Source organism: Hyaena hyaena, unplaced genomic scaffold, assembly GCF_003009895.1.
Source record: "Hyaena hyaena isolate Hyena2069 unplaced genomic scaffold, ASM300989v1 scaffold_96, whole genome shotgun sequence".
NCBI classification, from domain to species: domain Eukaryota; kingdom Metazoa; phylum Chordata; class Mammalia; order Carnivora; family Hyaenidae; genus Hyaena; species Hyaena hyaena.
Window position 1 is genome coordinate 197,300 of NW_024080729.1, and position 15,670 is coordinate 212,969.

At 50.3% G+C, this 15,670-nt stretch overlaps 1 protein-coding gene across 1 annotated transcript in view; it reads left to right on the top strand.

The window, feature by feature from the left end:
• Nucleotides 1–3,516, top strand: part of KIF6 (kinesin family member 6) — a 101,036-nt gene extending 97,520 nt beyond the window's left edge. The window contains exon 9 of the mRNA XM_039235259.1: nt 2,539–3,516. Coding sequence (XP_039091190.1) covers nt 2,539–2,549 — 11 coding nt within the window. The 3' untranslated portion in view covers nt 2,550–3,516. The remainder of the gene's footprint in view (nt 1–2,538) is intronic.
• The last annotated feature ends 12,154 nt before the right edge of the window (nt 3,517–15,670 follow it).

Consider the following 15,670-nt stretch of genomic DNA (forward strand, 5'->3'; position numbering starts at 1 on the left):
GGGCCCCGGGCACCTTCCCCAGCCAAAGCAAACACTTCCCTCTCCCCTGCCCTGGGCTCCCTCTGCTTTTAATTTAGTGGCGCTGTCTGTCTGGGCTTCTTCAGGAGTGCTCATTATGGGGAATTTGTGACTATTAGCCTAAGAGCGGGAGCCCAGAGAGGGTGATTTAGCGTAAGCCTCGCCTGCCGGCTCACACACTTCACCAAGGGCCGGGATGAATCTAGTTGATTTAGGATTCATGGAAAACCTGTGGAACATTTAAATCCCTGCCAGGGGCACGTGTGGACAGGTATATATCCCCCGTATGGGGCGTTCATCATCCACGAAGTCAAATCTGTTGTTTCCACCTGCCAAGGATGGCTTTAAAATCTGAGACAATGAGGTTAACCCCTTTCTAGAGCGCTTTTTTTTAAAAGGCCTTCCTTAATCCCTGAGTTTGAAACTGTTTCCATCTGGACAGGAACCTTGGTGTGACCCCCATGGCCCCTCTTCTCCAGCCGGTGCCAGGCAGAGCCCCCTGCCAGCCTGGACGCTCCCGTCCCCACTCCGAGAAACCCCCCAAGCTCTCCGCTGGGCAGGATCTGTCCCAGGGAAATGGAAAGACCCCAGAACCGGGAGGGAGGAGGCCTAAATGCGAGACTCCTTGACCCTTGGCCCTGTGTGGCCTTAGGCAGGTCACCTCCCCAGCCCCTTCACTCATCTGTCAAGTTCAGAGTCTGCCTTCGTCAAGGTGGCCAGCTTCTCCTGAGATAATGTCCATAAAAGTCCCTCGTACATGGCCAAGCACCACGGAGCTGTTAGCGGGAAATTGGCCTCTGGTGAGAACTGGCCCAACACGGTGAGGAGCGATCTCCTTTCGGTGGCTTCTCTGTAGCAATACCCTCTAGTCTGGGAACCTACGGTCACAAAATCCCAGTGTAGACTGACAGCTCTGTCACTTCACTGGGGTTCGTCAAGTAAAGAAATGGCGCCTTTTCTGCTGGGCTGAGGTCTGGATCTGTGGTGCTCCTCCTCAGCCGCACCCCTGCCCTGGTCACCACTGCAGGCAAGTGTACGTGGGATACAGTGACCATCCTGGGGCAGGAGCTGGCTCAGATCCTATGCTCCTCCCCACTGGTAGCGCTGACTCGTCTGGCCCAGGCTGCTCATCAGTGGTGCAAAGGGAAGTGCCAGAGCCAGGAAGTGCCCAGGAGCCACATGCCTGCTGGTCCCCGGTACCTGCCCTCACAGCCCTTGGAACAGAGAGCCCACGAAAGCAGTGGGTTTCAGCCCTGGCTCCTCATTGGTGTCACCTGGTCCCCTACCACCACCACGAGATTCTGATTTAATCTGTCCTGGGAGTGGCCTGGGCATTGGGATTTCTAAAGGTTCCCCCCACCCACCCAAGGGTTTCCAATGCACAGCAGAGCTGGGAACCATGGGTCCAGAGTGACCAGAGTGCATCCCCTTCATGTGCACTGGTGGGCCCGGTGTTCTCCCTTCCGGCTCTGTCATCTAGAACAGCTAGGAATGTCTGAAAAGTAAGGACCATCTTCACTTAATTGAACAGCCTAGGGTCTTGCACTTAGAATTAGATCTGAAGGACCAAGGGCTCGTAGCCTTCAATTGTTTTCAACCTCTGCCTCCCTGTCACCTCCCACGTTCAGTGCAGCACAGAGATTTACTGGTTCTTCCTCAGTGATGTCAGGCAGACCATGACCACAATCCTCCCCCACTCGCTGCCAGGTCCCCATGCCCGCACCCAGATGGCTGCAGCTGCCCCACTTCTCAATCTCTCTGCCCTCTGCAGGTGTTTTTAACACTGTGTTCCCAAGCCCTTTTGCTCTTATTAAGATAGCCAAACTTTAAGCGAATTAACTGCATGTCACTCATACCATTTCTTCTCACACATTAATGTGCCAATAAATCTAGGGGTTAAAGTGCAGATTCTCGTCCTGTAAGTCTGGGTAAGATCTTAGATTTGGCACTTCTCAGCAGGCTCCCTGGGAATGCCAATGCTGCTGACCCACGGACCACACTCTGAGAAGCAGGGAGCCATGCCAGCTACCTTTCTTCTACCAGGCACCTCATCTGCTCCATCAATCTGGGTATTTGGAAAGTAATACCCAGAGAACTAATATGATTTGCCCATGATTTGCACCATGGGATGGGGACCATCCTGGCTAGACCTCAGGGGCCCTGGTTCTTAGTCCAGATAACCTACTCCCTCCCTGTCCAGCCATGGGAGGTGACAGGATGGGCCACGGTGCTCAGGTGAAATATAATGAATATAAGGAGCAAAAAGAGAATCTCTTGGAGAATTTGGTAGCGATGTCAATGGGGCTGAACAATGACTATTGGTCCTGGCTCAGGGAGAGGGCAAAGGAGGCATCATCCTTCACTGCTGGGGGAGTAAATGCAGCCCCTAGGAGTCTGGGCACAGAGAGACACACTGCCAAAGACCCAAGGGGTCTGCCGTCGCCTCCCCGTGCACTTCAATCAGGGAGAAATCAGTGCCCCCATGCACAGCCTAACCAAGAACACCCTGTCTCTTTTCAGGTTTCCAGTAAGCATCCGGCCGTGCCCTGTGCAGCAAGAACAGAGTATGGATGAAGGAAGGCGCCTTTTCTCACTCACCCTGGCTGCAGATGTGATCTGTGGACTGCTGGGAGCAACTAGTGATTTGGGTTCCAAGAGAGAGAGCTGTGTTTCCTTAAGTATGGTGTCTGGAGGCTGCCAGTGAGGCTGGGGCTTCTTGCGCCACCCGTGCTGTGGGTGCTGGGGCTGTTGGCCAGACCAAGCAATGCCAGGGTGCTAAGGGGTTAAGATAAGGGCTTCTGCTCACTCCTGTAGTGGTTGATTTTAGACCTTGGAGATGATGAAATAGTACCATCATAATGTAGTGGCAGGGGAAGCTCATGCTGGTAGAATATGGAAGAAATGACAATCTGTTATTTTTAGCTACCTACCAGCCCACTCTCTGCCCCACCCCCTGGTGTAGGAGCCCAGGAATGGCTGGGACAAGCCAGGCAGGACGTTGCGGCCAAAGACAAAGCAGTGGAGCCCAAAGCATCCTGATGGCCAGTCCTGATCTCCCAAACCAAACCTTCCACCATCACCCTGACGGCCCAGATGAACCATATTTCCAGGGAGTCACCTACCCTGCAGGGTCCAAGGACATCGTTGCACCCTGGGAGCGGTGGATGGCTCCTAGGAGCTCTGCAGAGAGCATGGGAGGGGCAGTGTGGGCACCTTGGGCCTCACACCCTCACCCAGCCTCTTGGGGCTCTGCAGGACTTGGGCCAAAACTCCCCAAAATCCCACCAGGAAGACAGAGCTGCTGGGGGCTTGCCTCAGTGAGCGTTGCAGCACTCCATGGCCTGGCTGCAGGATACAAACCCAGCGGAGGGTGGGCCAGCCCTCAGGAGGCCCTCCAAGGGCAGTGGTGCCAAGGTCCCAAGCCAGCAGTAGATGGGGAGGGGTGTGGAGTGGGGAGAGGAAGGGCATTTGAAATGAAACTAACTGAATAAAAGTGTTTGTCTACCACTCCTGCTCTCTCTGTCTTATGAATACAGGACCTGGCACCCTGGAGAGAGAGCAGAGAGAAAATACATCAAATTGGCTTACTGTCCCCCCACCCCAGGACTAGGTAAAATGATCATGCAAGGGCTTGTTCGTGGCAAAAGTCCTCTCCTCCCTGGCTTTCCATGACCACCCAAATAGAGCCACCCCCTAGTTACTCTCTATCCCATTTCTCTGTTTTTCCTCATCACCGCCTGACATATCATCTTTCTTTATTTGCTTATTTTTTTTATGGCCTGCAACCCCTCCCCCAAGACTAAAAGCTCCATGACAACAAGGACCTATATGTCTTGCTCATCACTATGTCCCCAGCACAAGTTGGCACTCAGTAAATACTCCTTCAATTAATGAGTGGCAGAGACAGAACCCAGACTTCTCGGGCTGGTGTCTGGCCCACACCTTAACTCTGGCTCGGTGACTGAGGCCCATCGGGCAGGGTCCAGCCTCCCTGATCCACTGCTGGTCCTCATAGTTCTGTGGCACATAGTAAGTCCTCAATAAAGTCTGTAGAACCTAGGAAGACCCAACAAAGCCCTTATAGCCAGATCCTCGAAGCCTCCTCGAGTCCACAAGCCACACATGTAACACAAACACACTCTCAAAGAGTCCTGAGGAAGCATGGGGTTGGCCAGAGTTCCTCGGAGACAGCCTCCGTGTACCTGGCACACCTTAGTGCCCTCAGCCATTTAGAGCTGGTTAGAGTCTATTGACTTTAGATCTCCTGCTGAGAACTTATCTCCTGGATCCAAAGGCCTTATTGACAGAGATGTGTGGTATGCCCCATGCAGGGTGTGAACCTGCCTCCCATAGCAATCACTGAAGGCAGGAGAGGAAATGAAGAAGAGAGAAAAACAGACAGCTGGGCCTGGTGCCTTGCCGAGGGAGCTGTATACAAAGTGTATACAGCAACTGGAGAGGGACCCCCCCCCCACATGTCCCTTCCCAATGGAAGCTGGACCTTTGATGTGGACACATGCTTGACCACAGTACATCTTCCACAAAGTTCACTGGCCTTTAAAATGGGAGAAATGGATGCAGTGCTCTGAAAAGACTCTCCGGCAATCCTGAGCTCCATGGGGCATCTGAGTTCACTCCAGGCCAAACTGCAGAGCTTTCCAAAACATCTTCTGGAAAGCAGCCTGGCCAGGGACTCCAGCCCAGTCCCTACTAGAATTCAATTTGCTCTGCTATTCACTTGACAAGAGATGTTGGGAGGAGGACTGTTTAGAATGTGGCTTGCTCAGATCTTGCCATAGGGATTTTTAGGAAGCAGAGAAACTGTGGTAGATTGAATAACCAGTCTGAAGACTTTGCCCCCTGAAATAGAATTATACACCCAAAGCTTTGCCACAGCCTCGTGGAGGCAGGGTATTCTTTCCTACCCCTTAAATTTGGGATTGACCCTGTGACTTGCCTTGGTCAATGGGATGTTAGCAGACATGATGCAAGTGGAAGCTTGACATGACCTTGCATGCTCGGGCTCACCTCTTGCACTCCAGGGATCTGCCTTGAGAAGAACATGCCCTGGGTAGACGCTGCCCCTTCAGCCTAGATCCCAAAACATACAGAGAGCAGATCTGAGCCCAGTCTACAGCCTGGAGCCAAGGCCAGTGGACCTGGAGCCTGGAGCAGAGCCTTCCCGTCAAGCCCAGCCCAGATCAGCTGAACCCTGGCTGACCCAAAGACCCAAAATCATGAGAATAAATGCTTGTTGTCATAAGTCACTAAGCCTTGGGGTGATTTGTTATGAAGCGTTAATTGTAGCCATAGGTAACAGATACAGATATTGAAACCCAGAAATGGTGTGTGACTAGATGCAGAATTTCTCAGAGTTCACTCTTTCCGTCCATGGTGCTTACTGAAAGGGTGAGAGTAAGCTGTCTATGAAAAAGTAAGACCACCATTTATGGCCATGATAGAGCAACAGGGGCCTGATTTACCCTCCTGCTTTAAATAATTGAAAATGACAAAATGTATAAAACAATAAAACACTGGAAAAAGCAGTACAGGACATTGACCCCCAAGAGAAGGGAAACAAGTGAGGTGAACCCTATAGTTGCCCAACTTACAGCTCCTCACAGTGCTTAGGCCACAGTCCTGGAAGAGGGCACCAGGTGGCGCCCAGTGGTTTTCTGAATTAAGGAATTAGGGCCTGGAGCTCAGGAGGCAAAGCCAAGTACAAGAGACCAGTGAGCTGCAGACAGAGAGAGTGGACACACTCCAGAGATCTCTAGAAGGTACTCTCAAGGCTTCAGCTAACTGCTAGGCAAGGCATGTGGGTGAGGAAATTACTCAAGGCTGGGGAAAGAACCACCATAAAGAAGCAAGTGGAAAATCTTCCAGAAATAACACAGGGCTGGGAGTACTTCATGCTCCCAACAGCCACAGTGGAGAAACCTTCTCACAATAAAGTCATTGAACAGAAAACACATAAGGTATTGCCTTGGAAGTGGCACCAAAGTAGCCATAGATCAAAGCTATTCTGGTCCCACCTAACAACATCTAAAAAGTAAGCCTCAAGAGAGTCAAACTGTTTTCAGTGAGTTTCCAAACAGAGCTCAAAAATATTTAAAGGAATAAAATAAAAATCTAACACCCAACCATATAGAAGGGACACTGGTAGAAAAAATTACCAAGGATGCAAAGGAGCAGAAAAATATGATTTGTAGAAGAAAAACCGACTGATAGAAATAGAAACAGACCCAGGAATGACACAGATGATTGAATAAGTAGACAGGGACATTTTTTTTTAATGCAATGGGTGTGTGTTTAAAACACAGGCAAGGGATGCCACATGGGTGACTCAGTCCACTAAGCGTCTGACTCGATTTTGGCTCCGGTCATGATCTCGAGGTTTGTAAGATCGTTAGATCGAGCCCTGTGGGCTCTGCACTGACAGCACAGAACCTGCCTGGAATTCTCTCTCTCCCTCCCTCTCTCTCTGCCCCTTCCTCTCTCTCTTTCAAAATAAATAAACTTTTGGGGTGCCTGGGTGGCTCAGTCTTAAGGTTAAGCATCCGACTTCAGCTCAGGTCATGATTTCAGTTTGTGGGTTCGAGCCCCATGTCGGGCTCTGTGCTGACAACTCAGCCTGGAGCCTACTTCGGATTCTGTATCTCCCTCTCTCTCTGACCCTCCCCTGTTCTCTCTCTCTCTCTCAGAAATAAATAAAACATTTTAAAAAAGAATTAATTAAAATTAAAAAAATTAAAAAACAATAAAAAACAAAATAGATAAACTTTTAAAATATATGTATAGGCAGAAAGATGCCTCCTGTAATTCCTTAAATGTAAACATGACTCATCCATCTGGTCATTCTTTTAACAAGGATGTACCATCCACTGTGCTAAGTTCCAATGACTCAGAGGTGACCAAGACAGAGAAAGTGCCAGCCCTCTTAGAACTTACATTCTAGGGGCACCTGGGTGGCTCAGTCAGTTTGGCGTCCAACTTTGGGTCATGTCATGAACCTGTGGTTCATGAGTTCGAGCCCCACATCTGGCTCTGTGCTGACAGCAGAGCCTGGAGCCTGCTTCAGATTCTGTGTCTCCCTCTCTCTCTGCCCCTCCCCTGCTCACCCTCTCTCTGGAAAATAAACATTAAAAAATTTTTTAAGAACTTATATTCTAATGAGGGAGATGGACAACTAACAAATAAGGGAATCTGAGCTAAGACAGAGTTGAGCTGGGATAGGATGGGCCTGGGCTCACTGTCAAGGTGGGTAAGAGTGTGAGATCCAGGGACAGGTTCAGAGAGGAAGGTGGGAGAGGCAGGTTTAGGAGTAGGATGGAGGGTCAGGAATTCAATGACATGAAGAGGCGTGGGGCTGAGCAGTCAAATAGGAACATAGAACATAGCAAATAGGAGGTTTGGGGGGTGTGAGCCGTCTAGAATATAGGGGGAAAGAGTATTTCATGACATGTGTCCAAGGGTCTGCCAGGGTAATAAGGCAGAGGAGATGTGGAAAGTTTGGCTGTGAATGTTAGAAATTGAAAATGTATGGGTAAAATGTGGGAGGAAGAAATAGCCTTCTCCTGTGTGGAAAATGGCCTCTAGCTATGGTCCTGGATGTTTCGGTGAGGGCAAGGGAGGAGGCAGCAAGCTTTTGGGGGGTTAACTGCTTTAGTTCTTTGGCCAAGTGCCAGCAAGCAAGGCTGAGCTCATTTTATGCACATTGAGGCGGAACTCAGAGCAAGGAGCAAAAAAAAAGCTGGTGAGGGATCCCTCCCTCTCACTTCACTCAACCTCTTGTCTTGAGAAGGCAGCCCTTCCCTAGACCAGCCCCCCTCCCCTTCACTCCCAGTCCCAGGTATGAGAAGCTCATGTCATCTCTTCTCTGAAGTATCTTTTGTGTTTGCTTTTTCCATCAATTCCCTTATAGCCTAGCAAGGAGATGCCCTCAGCCATGACTCAGAGAGCCCTGAACTTTGAAGTGCCTTGCCAGAAAGATTCTAAGTCTCCTTCCAGTGCTGGGACGTGCGATGGCCAACAGTGCCATCCATGCAGGCCACCCCGAGCCCTGGCCAGGTCCATGTGGACCTCATTCCCTTTCCTCCCTTAAGGTCACACTTGCATGGATTGGTTGATCAGATGCCCCAAGGTGCTCCAGGATTCATGCCTACGGATTTGTGCTGGGGCCCCTCGGTCAGTCCCTGGTTCCAGAAGAACAGCCTGGCGACCTGACCATTTCATCAACCAGTCCAGCATTTCCTTCATGGCACTGCTCGGGACTAGACTGCAGGGATGGTGCCGACCTGCTGACTTGAGTGACTCTCACATAGGATAAGTATCAGACATAGAACAAAGAATCTTCACACGCACTGAATGAACAACAAACAAATCCATGAGTACCTGTTCTCTACGATATTCTAAATCTTCACCAGTAATCATTATACCTCACATGGACTCATGAACTTGGCAGTTTTAATCAAATTCTTTATATAGACAGGAGCTTACAAAAAATATTTGCCAGGACCCCACAAAGTCAGGAGCAGCCCTGGCCTTTTCTATACTCTCAGTTTCTCTGTTCATTTTGTTTCCCAGGCCCTAGGGAGGCTCTGCTTCTCCCTGGGGCCAAGATGGACTGTATCTTGATCAACAGGCCACATCTACATCCTGGTCTCTGTCTTCCCAAGCTTATTGCTGCTTTTGCCCCAATGCATCTTGCAGCTCTGGGATTTTTCATAGGATGCAGACATACGGAGACATAGGGGCTTCTTTATTTTTTTATTTATTTTTTATTTTTTTAACATTTTTTTTTTTACAAATAGTTTATTGTCAAGTTGATTTCCATATAACACCCAGTGCTCATCCCCACAAGTGCCCTGCTCCATGCCCATCTCCCCCCTCCCCCCGCCACACCCATGAGACCTCAGTTTGTTCTCAGCATTCAAGAGTCTCTCATGGTTTGCCTCTCTCCTTTTCCCCAACTATTTCTCCCCCATGGTCCTCTGTTAAGTTCCTCCCAATCCTCCTAATCGTGCAAACATATGATATTTGTCCTTTTCTGCCTGACTTATTTCACTCAGCATAACACCCTCAAGGTCCATCCATGTTGCTACACATGGCCAGATTTCATTNACTTATTTCACTCAGCATAACACCCTCAAGGTCCATCCATGTTGCTACACATGGCCAGATTTCATTTTTTCTCATTGCCATGTAGTACTCCATTGTATAGATAAACCACATCTTCTTGATCCATTCATCCATTGATGGACACTTAGGCTCTTTGCATGTTTTAGCTATTGTTGAGAGCGCTGCTATGAACATTGGGGTATATGTGCTCCTATGCATCAGCATTTCTGTATCCATAGGGGCTTCTTTAGTACAGAGTGTCTAATGGATCCCTTAACAATCCCCTTGCCTTTTTCAAATTTAGTGCCCAACACAAGAGAGAGAGGCACGATCTTCCCACTCCTGTTGTCTCCCCAGGGTATTTGTCTGACAAGCTGAATGATTCCCTCATTAAGTTCCACAGATGAGCTCTTTCCCTGAAGGATTTACAAAGTACAATGACTCAGAAAAAGGGGTATAAAACTAAGAGTCTGGCAGACACTGGCTGTGTCCCCAACCCACCTGGAGGTCCCACGTAGCGTTAGTGAACAGTCGTCATCCACACCAGCAGCTTCCTGTCTCAAGTACCTGTCTGCCTCTACCTGAAGATCCTCTTCATCCACAGGAACCCTCTCAGTCCATTTGCAGGACAGGCCAGCAGCGCAAGAGTTAAGCTCTCCCGGAGTAATCCTCAGCTAATGAGGGGCAGGTGCTGGTGGGTAAAACATCCCCAGCTTCCTTGTCCACTAGAGGTCAACTCTGAAGTGTGTCCCACATAGCCTCCTAGAGGTCCCCACGGGGCTGAGCCCCAGGTGCCCACAGCAGACACCTCTTCAAAAACTCACCTTGTATTGACTGCCCCTTCCCCATCTCTCCTCCCCACTCTCTTGGGATCATTTCCTGGGCTCGCTTCCTACATGAACTACTCACTCCCAAATTTTGCCTCAGACTCCATTCTGAGGTAAATCCAATTTAAGTGAGGGCATCTATTTCAAAATCACGAGTCAGGAGGGGTCTTGCGTCCAAGCCCTCCAAGTGGGAGCCCCAACCCCAACTTCAACCAGAGCCCTTCTCTTCACAGTGCTACATCCTGGGACACAGGGAAAGAGTTCATGTGAGAAAGGAATCCTGCTGCTAAAAAAAAAAAAAAAAAGGAAAATCTGAACAGGGTCAATACCAGGTGTGTTTGTTTAGAGTCTTTCCCTCAAATCACCCCTCAGCCTTCTCCCTCCTCTCTGCTGTCCACACAGTTGGGCTGGACCTCCCTGAGGTCACACTCTCTGGCCATGAGGACAGAGCCCTATACAAACCCGTGCCACCCCTGCCTCCACACAGGATGCTCTCCTGCACCTTCACTGTGGGGACACATCCAGGAGCCCAGACAACCATATGCAGAACTTGTCGCTCTGGGCCTGTGGTGCCACCAGTCAGGGGGGCTCAGGGCGGCAGGCTCTGAAACCACGGCTCCTTTTCTCCAACTGCCCTTTTCCCTGCAAGGGATGTACCCGGGGCAGGTGGGCCTTATCTTCTCCCTCAAGTTCCGGTCTGGAACGTGCCCTTTTTCATTTGTGCAGATAGATGTCTATTGAGTGAGTCCCTAAGCGAATACCGATGTTGGTTGGTGGGGTGGAGGCCTGTCCTTTTCCTTATCTCGGGGCTCATCCAGGTGGAAAGGGGCCCGTGCCCAGCTGCTCTGTTTACTCTGCATTCTCTCTCCATTGTGCACGAAATTGATCTGAGAGGGGTTTTGTTTTTCTTCTTTTTCCTCCAATCTCCTTATTAGTTCAGCCTCAGAAAGTCCCTTATCACTTGCCGGATGTCAGGCCACACTCTGCCATCAGGCCTGGCCATGTTAGACTCTCCATTAATTGATTTTGCCCTCCCCACTTGGGAAGCACAAATTGGCTCTGCCCATTAGCAGCAATAATTCCCTGAAAGGAAAGGGATTATAAATCATGCCCTGTGTCTGTCCGTCACTCACAGCGGAGCGGTGCCCACGTGGGGAGGTGTCTGGTAGGGAGATGGAGCATTTGATGGGCAGGGAGGTCCCCACGGTGAGGCAGATTCTCTCCTAAACCTGACCAGTGAGGCCACAGCCGACTGGAGGAGTCACCAAAACAAGCCCCAGCACAGAGGGTTCGATCGGCATGTATTGAATGAGTCAAGGCAGAGAGAAAGAGGGCCCCTTCTGTAGTGCAGAGAGCCTGGAGAACTTCTGACTTGACCCCCATCCATCAATTCCACCATTATGTTACCACTCTTTGGCTCAGTGGGCTTGGGGCTTTCATAAGTACCCCATACACACACTTAAATGGAAGCGCTCCTGAGAAGGACTCCGTCCTAAACTCAAGTCAGGTCTTTGGGGGTCCATGAAAAGTGAGCATGAGAACAGGAGACGAGGGGTGCAACCAGAGGAGAGCCGAGGAAGGAGCCTCAGAGGGGAAAGTGAGCAGCCAGACACGGGAAGGACAACAGGCACATAGAAGGTTCTCAATAAGTAGGTCATAAGTGAATGCAGCGGACCTGGGCAGGGGGCTCCAGTTGAGGGCTGGGTCGGACACAGAGCTCTGGCCCCCAGCCCCCACCCCTTTCTCCCACACAGATAGTCCATGCTCTTCCCTTCATTCCCTTGTACCTTGGAACGACCACCATTGCTTGTGGATGGTGTCCAGACCTGTGGAGGATACTTGGGCTGAAGAGGTTACTAAGACCTGCCTGAGCTTCCCGCAGACGTCAGTGGATGAGCGTTCTAAATGATACACAAGAGCACTCTTCACACATTGAGCTTCTCTAGGGCAATAAAACAGGATTTGATGATTACACGGCCCTGCAGGTGTAACTTCAACTCTAGCTTAAAGCCAGGAAGTAGCAAGTCTGTGATGATAAGATGGTGGCCAACACTGCGTTGTCCCAGTGTTGGCTATAAAAAAACACTGGCCAGGGGTGGGTTTTGTGAGTCCTGATGCTTCCTTCCTCCTCCGAGACAAGCCCACATCCCAGCACAGTGTTGTCTGAGAAAGCTCTGGGTATAGAAGAGCCTTGGATGGGACAGCTTGAGATCCACAGGTGGCTTCTGGGAACCCAGAACCAGGAGGATTGCAGAGAAGGCAGCTGCCACGCCCAGGCAGGGCACCCCGAAACCAAGGGACGGTGAGGTGCTTCGGAGGGGGGACACCTAGGCTGCCTTCGGCACCAGCTACAGTGCCGGGATGTTCCCCATGGGTAGCGTCCATGTCCTGCCTGCACCTCCACACCCTGTTATTTGTTGTTGTTCTGGTTCTGGCCTCAGAGCAGATTAAGAACCCTACGACACTACCACTCTCTTAATTATTCACATACTTGGAACAGTAAAATGAAAAAAAATTTCTCCCCCTGGCTTTTATTTTCTATAATCTCTCTCTCTCCCCCCTTCTCTCTCTCTCTCTCTCTCTCTCTCCTCTCATTCATTCTCATTACAGAAACCATCAGGACCTGTCCTGGACATAGAGGGCACAGTATCTGCCTCCCCATAGTCCCTTCCAAATGACGCCTGTACATGTGATGCCCCCACCCTCTGGCTGTGGCAGAGCAGCTCAAGATATTGCTTGATTCAAGGCCATCCAGACCCACGTGAAAAGGTGCTCTTGACATTGGCCTCAACACAGAGGTAAGAAGTACCAAGAGAAAGAATCAAAGGGCAACAGCAGCTGATGCTGACAAGATGCTGGGGGGGTGGGGTCTGGAGCAGAATCTGAGGCAGAGAGACAGGGCAGAGCACAGGGAGGGAATGGCTGGCTGCCTGGGGCGACTGGCGGGGTGCACCCCGTGGGGAGAAGGGACAGAGCCCGTAGTTAGGAGTGAGGACACGGGCCCAGTTGCTCCAGAAGCCTAGTGGCTCCTGCCTTCCCTCCACAAATCATTTCAATTACTTCAGATAACTGGAGTGTGTTCCTATTCCTTCCAACTCAAATAAGCCTTGAACAATTAAAACAACGATGAAGATTTGTGTGGCCATTGGGGAGTAACAGAGTACCTAACAGTGGCTTAAACGAACAGGGTTTATGTTTCTAACATCTCTGAAATCTAGAGATGGGTGTGTGCAAGAATCAGTAGAGCATCCCTGCAAGCCTCTTGTCCTTTCCCTCAAGGACACAAGGTGGCTCAGCAGGGCCAGCCGTCTGTGCATTCAGGGCACACAGAGGGGGAACGGTGGGCAGCTCAGCTGTGGCTGAGCCCTCTGCGGGGATGGAACAGCCTGGCCCCACACCTCCAGAGCTGGCTCTGCACACATCCAGTTGCCAGAACTGGGTCACAGAACCACTCCAGCTGCAAGGGAGGCGGGAAGGTGGGTGCAAGGGACGCTGTCCATCCTCTGACCTCCTCCCCATTTCTGTGCCCCTATCCTCCTCTTTAATGTGTTTTTGCTTCCAATGTTCCAACGGCCTGGCCTGCCGATGACCTGGGACTCTGGTGGACCGTCCACAGGCTACCGGAGCCCTTTGCCAGCTGTGTGCCAGAGATGCCTCAACGACCAGCTGGTGTGGGATTATGAAAGCCCAGCTCTCCCGCCTCCACCTGGGACTAACAGAGTGTTGCGTTACCCACCAGGGCTCTCCACGAACCAGGCTGAGCTTGGACTGTGATCTCTTGTTTGACCCCACTCGCCCCACATTCTTATCGCTCTTTGCTTATTCTGCTGCTCATACACAAATCCCCCTCTCAGGGCTGCTCCTGGGAACCCAGCTTAGGGAGCCAGAGGCAGGATTATCATGATGGGATAGACCAATCATGCTCCATTGCACACAAGCACATAGTTGGGGCTCTGCTAGCTGGGAAGGAGGGAAAGGATGTGGGCAGGCAGCTCATGTTGTCTGCGGCCACAGCCCATCACAGAAAACGTGAGCAGAGAACTTGGAAGACACACACACACTGCAGGTGCGAACGTACAATGGTGCAGCCACTTTGGAAACAGCCAGGCAGTTCCTCAAAAAATGACACATAGAATGACCATGTGACCAGTAACTCCACTCCTGAGACATGAAAACATACATTCCCACCAAAACGTGTCTGTGCATATTTGTTGCAGGATTATTTCTGTTAGCCAAAAAGTGGAAAGAACCCAAATATCTATCAACTGACGAATGGATAAATAAAATGTTGGTATATCAATGCATTGAAATATGATTCAGCCAAAAAGAAGAATAAAGTAGGGGCACCTGGATGGCTCAGTCTGTTAAGCATCCGATTTCAGTTCAGGTCATGATCTTACAGTTTGTGGGTCTGAGCCCTGCATCAGGCTCTGTGCTGACAGCTCAGAGTCTGGATTCTATGTCTCCCCATCTCTCTGCCCCTCTCCTGCTTGTGCTCTCTCTCTCTCTCTCTCAAAAATAAACATTAAAAAAAAAAGATAAAGTAATGACATGTGCCACAACGTGAATGAACCTTAAAAACATTACACAGAGGCCAGACACAAAAGGCCACATACGGTCTAATTGCATTTCTATGAAATGTCCAGCATAGAGAAATCCAGAAAAAGACAGCAGATTAACGGTTTTGCCAGGGGCTGAGGGGGCAGACTGGGTGCTCAGGGGTTTCTTTCCAAAGTGATGAAAAATGTTCTAGAAAAGATTGTGGGGATAGCTGCATGATTCTGAAAATACTAAAAACCCTTCAACTGTATACTTTAAATGTGTGAACAAAATGGTATGTGAATTATATCTCAATAAATCTATTGCAAATACACACACAAGCAAAGAGGAAGGAAAAAAACACCCTCCATTCCACTCCCCAGAGCGAAGCCACTGTTAACATCTCAGGCCAGGATATACTTTAAGTTTCTTTTTTACTCACACATACATCTCACCAATATTGTATCCTCTGGAGGGATCCTGATAATGATTTCAAGAAAGAAAAAAAAATTAGCAAAAGCTATGATGCAAATGCACACAACTTTGTTAAGAGCATCAACCCTAGTACTGTTCTTGGTCAAGGCTGTCGTTTGTCTATTTGCTTTGCCCTGATTTGTCACCCAGTTTATTATCCTCGGGTTCCCCAATAGGCAGGTCAATCCTCCTAGCCCCATTCTGTAGCCAAGGCAACTGAGCACAAGGCACATTTACACCCATCATGATTCCTTCCCATCGTGGGGACCCGAAGCTATCCATCATGGGTGAAAAGCTGGGGGCTGTGGAGAGCACCTATTCAGACCTGGGCAGAATGAGAGGGAAAGCATCTGATTTGTTCCAGAAACACCCATACAACTTGAAGGCAGAGGGGAAGACAGAATGACCACAGGAGGGCCCGGTAGGTCTCTTTGAGGGGTCCATGCCACCGACCCGTGCTCTCCAGGACAAAAAAAGGCTGATTGGGGGTGGCTGGCCTGTTTGCACTGGAGGCACTTAGTGCAGCCACGCTGAGCCGCACTGTTCAAACAGACTCCCGGGCCTCCAGACATCTGTGCCCAGGAGCGCGAGTAGGGCGAGGCAGGCAGGAGGCTGGGCACGGGTCCCCCGGGCGCGTCCCCCCTCTCCTCCCAGAGGCAGCCCCACGGCCCCGGCAGAGTCCTGGCCACACC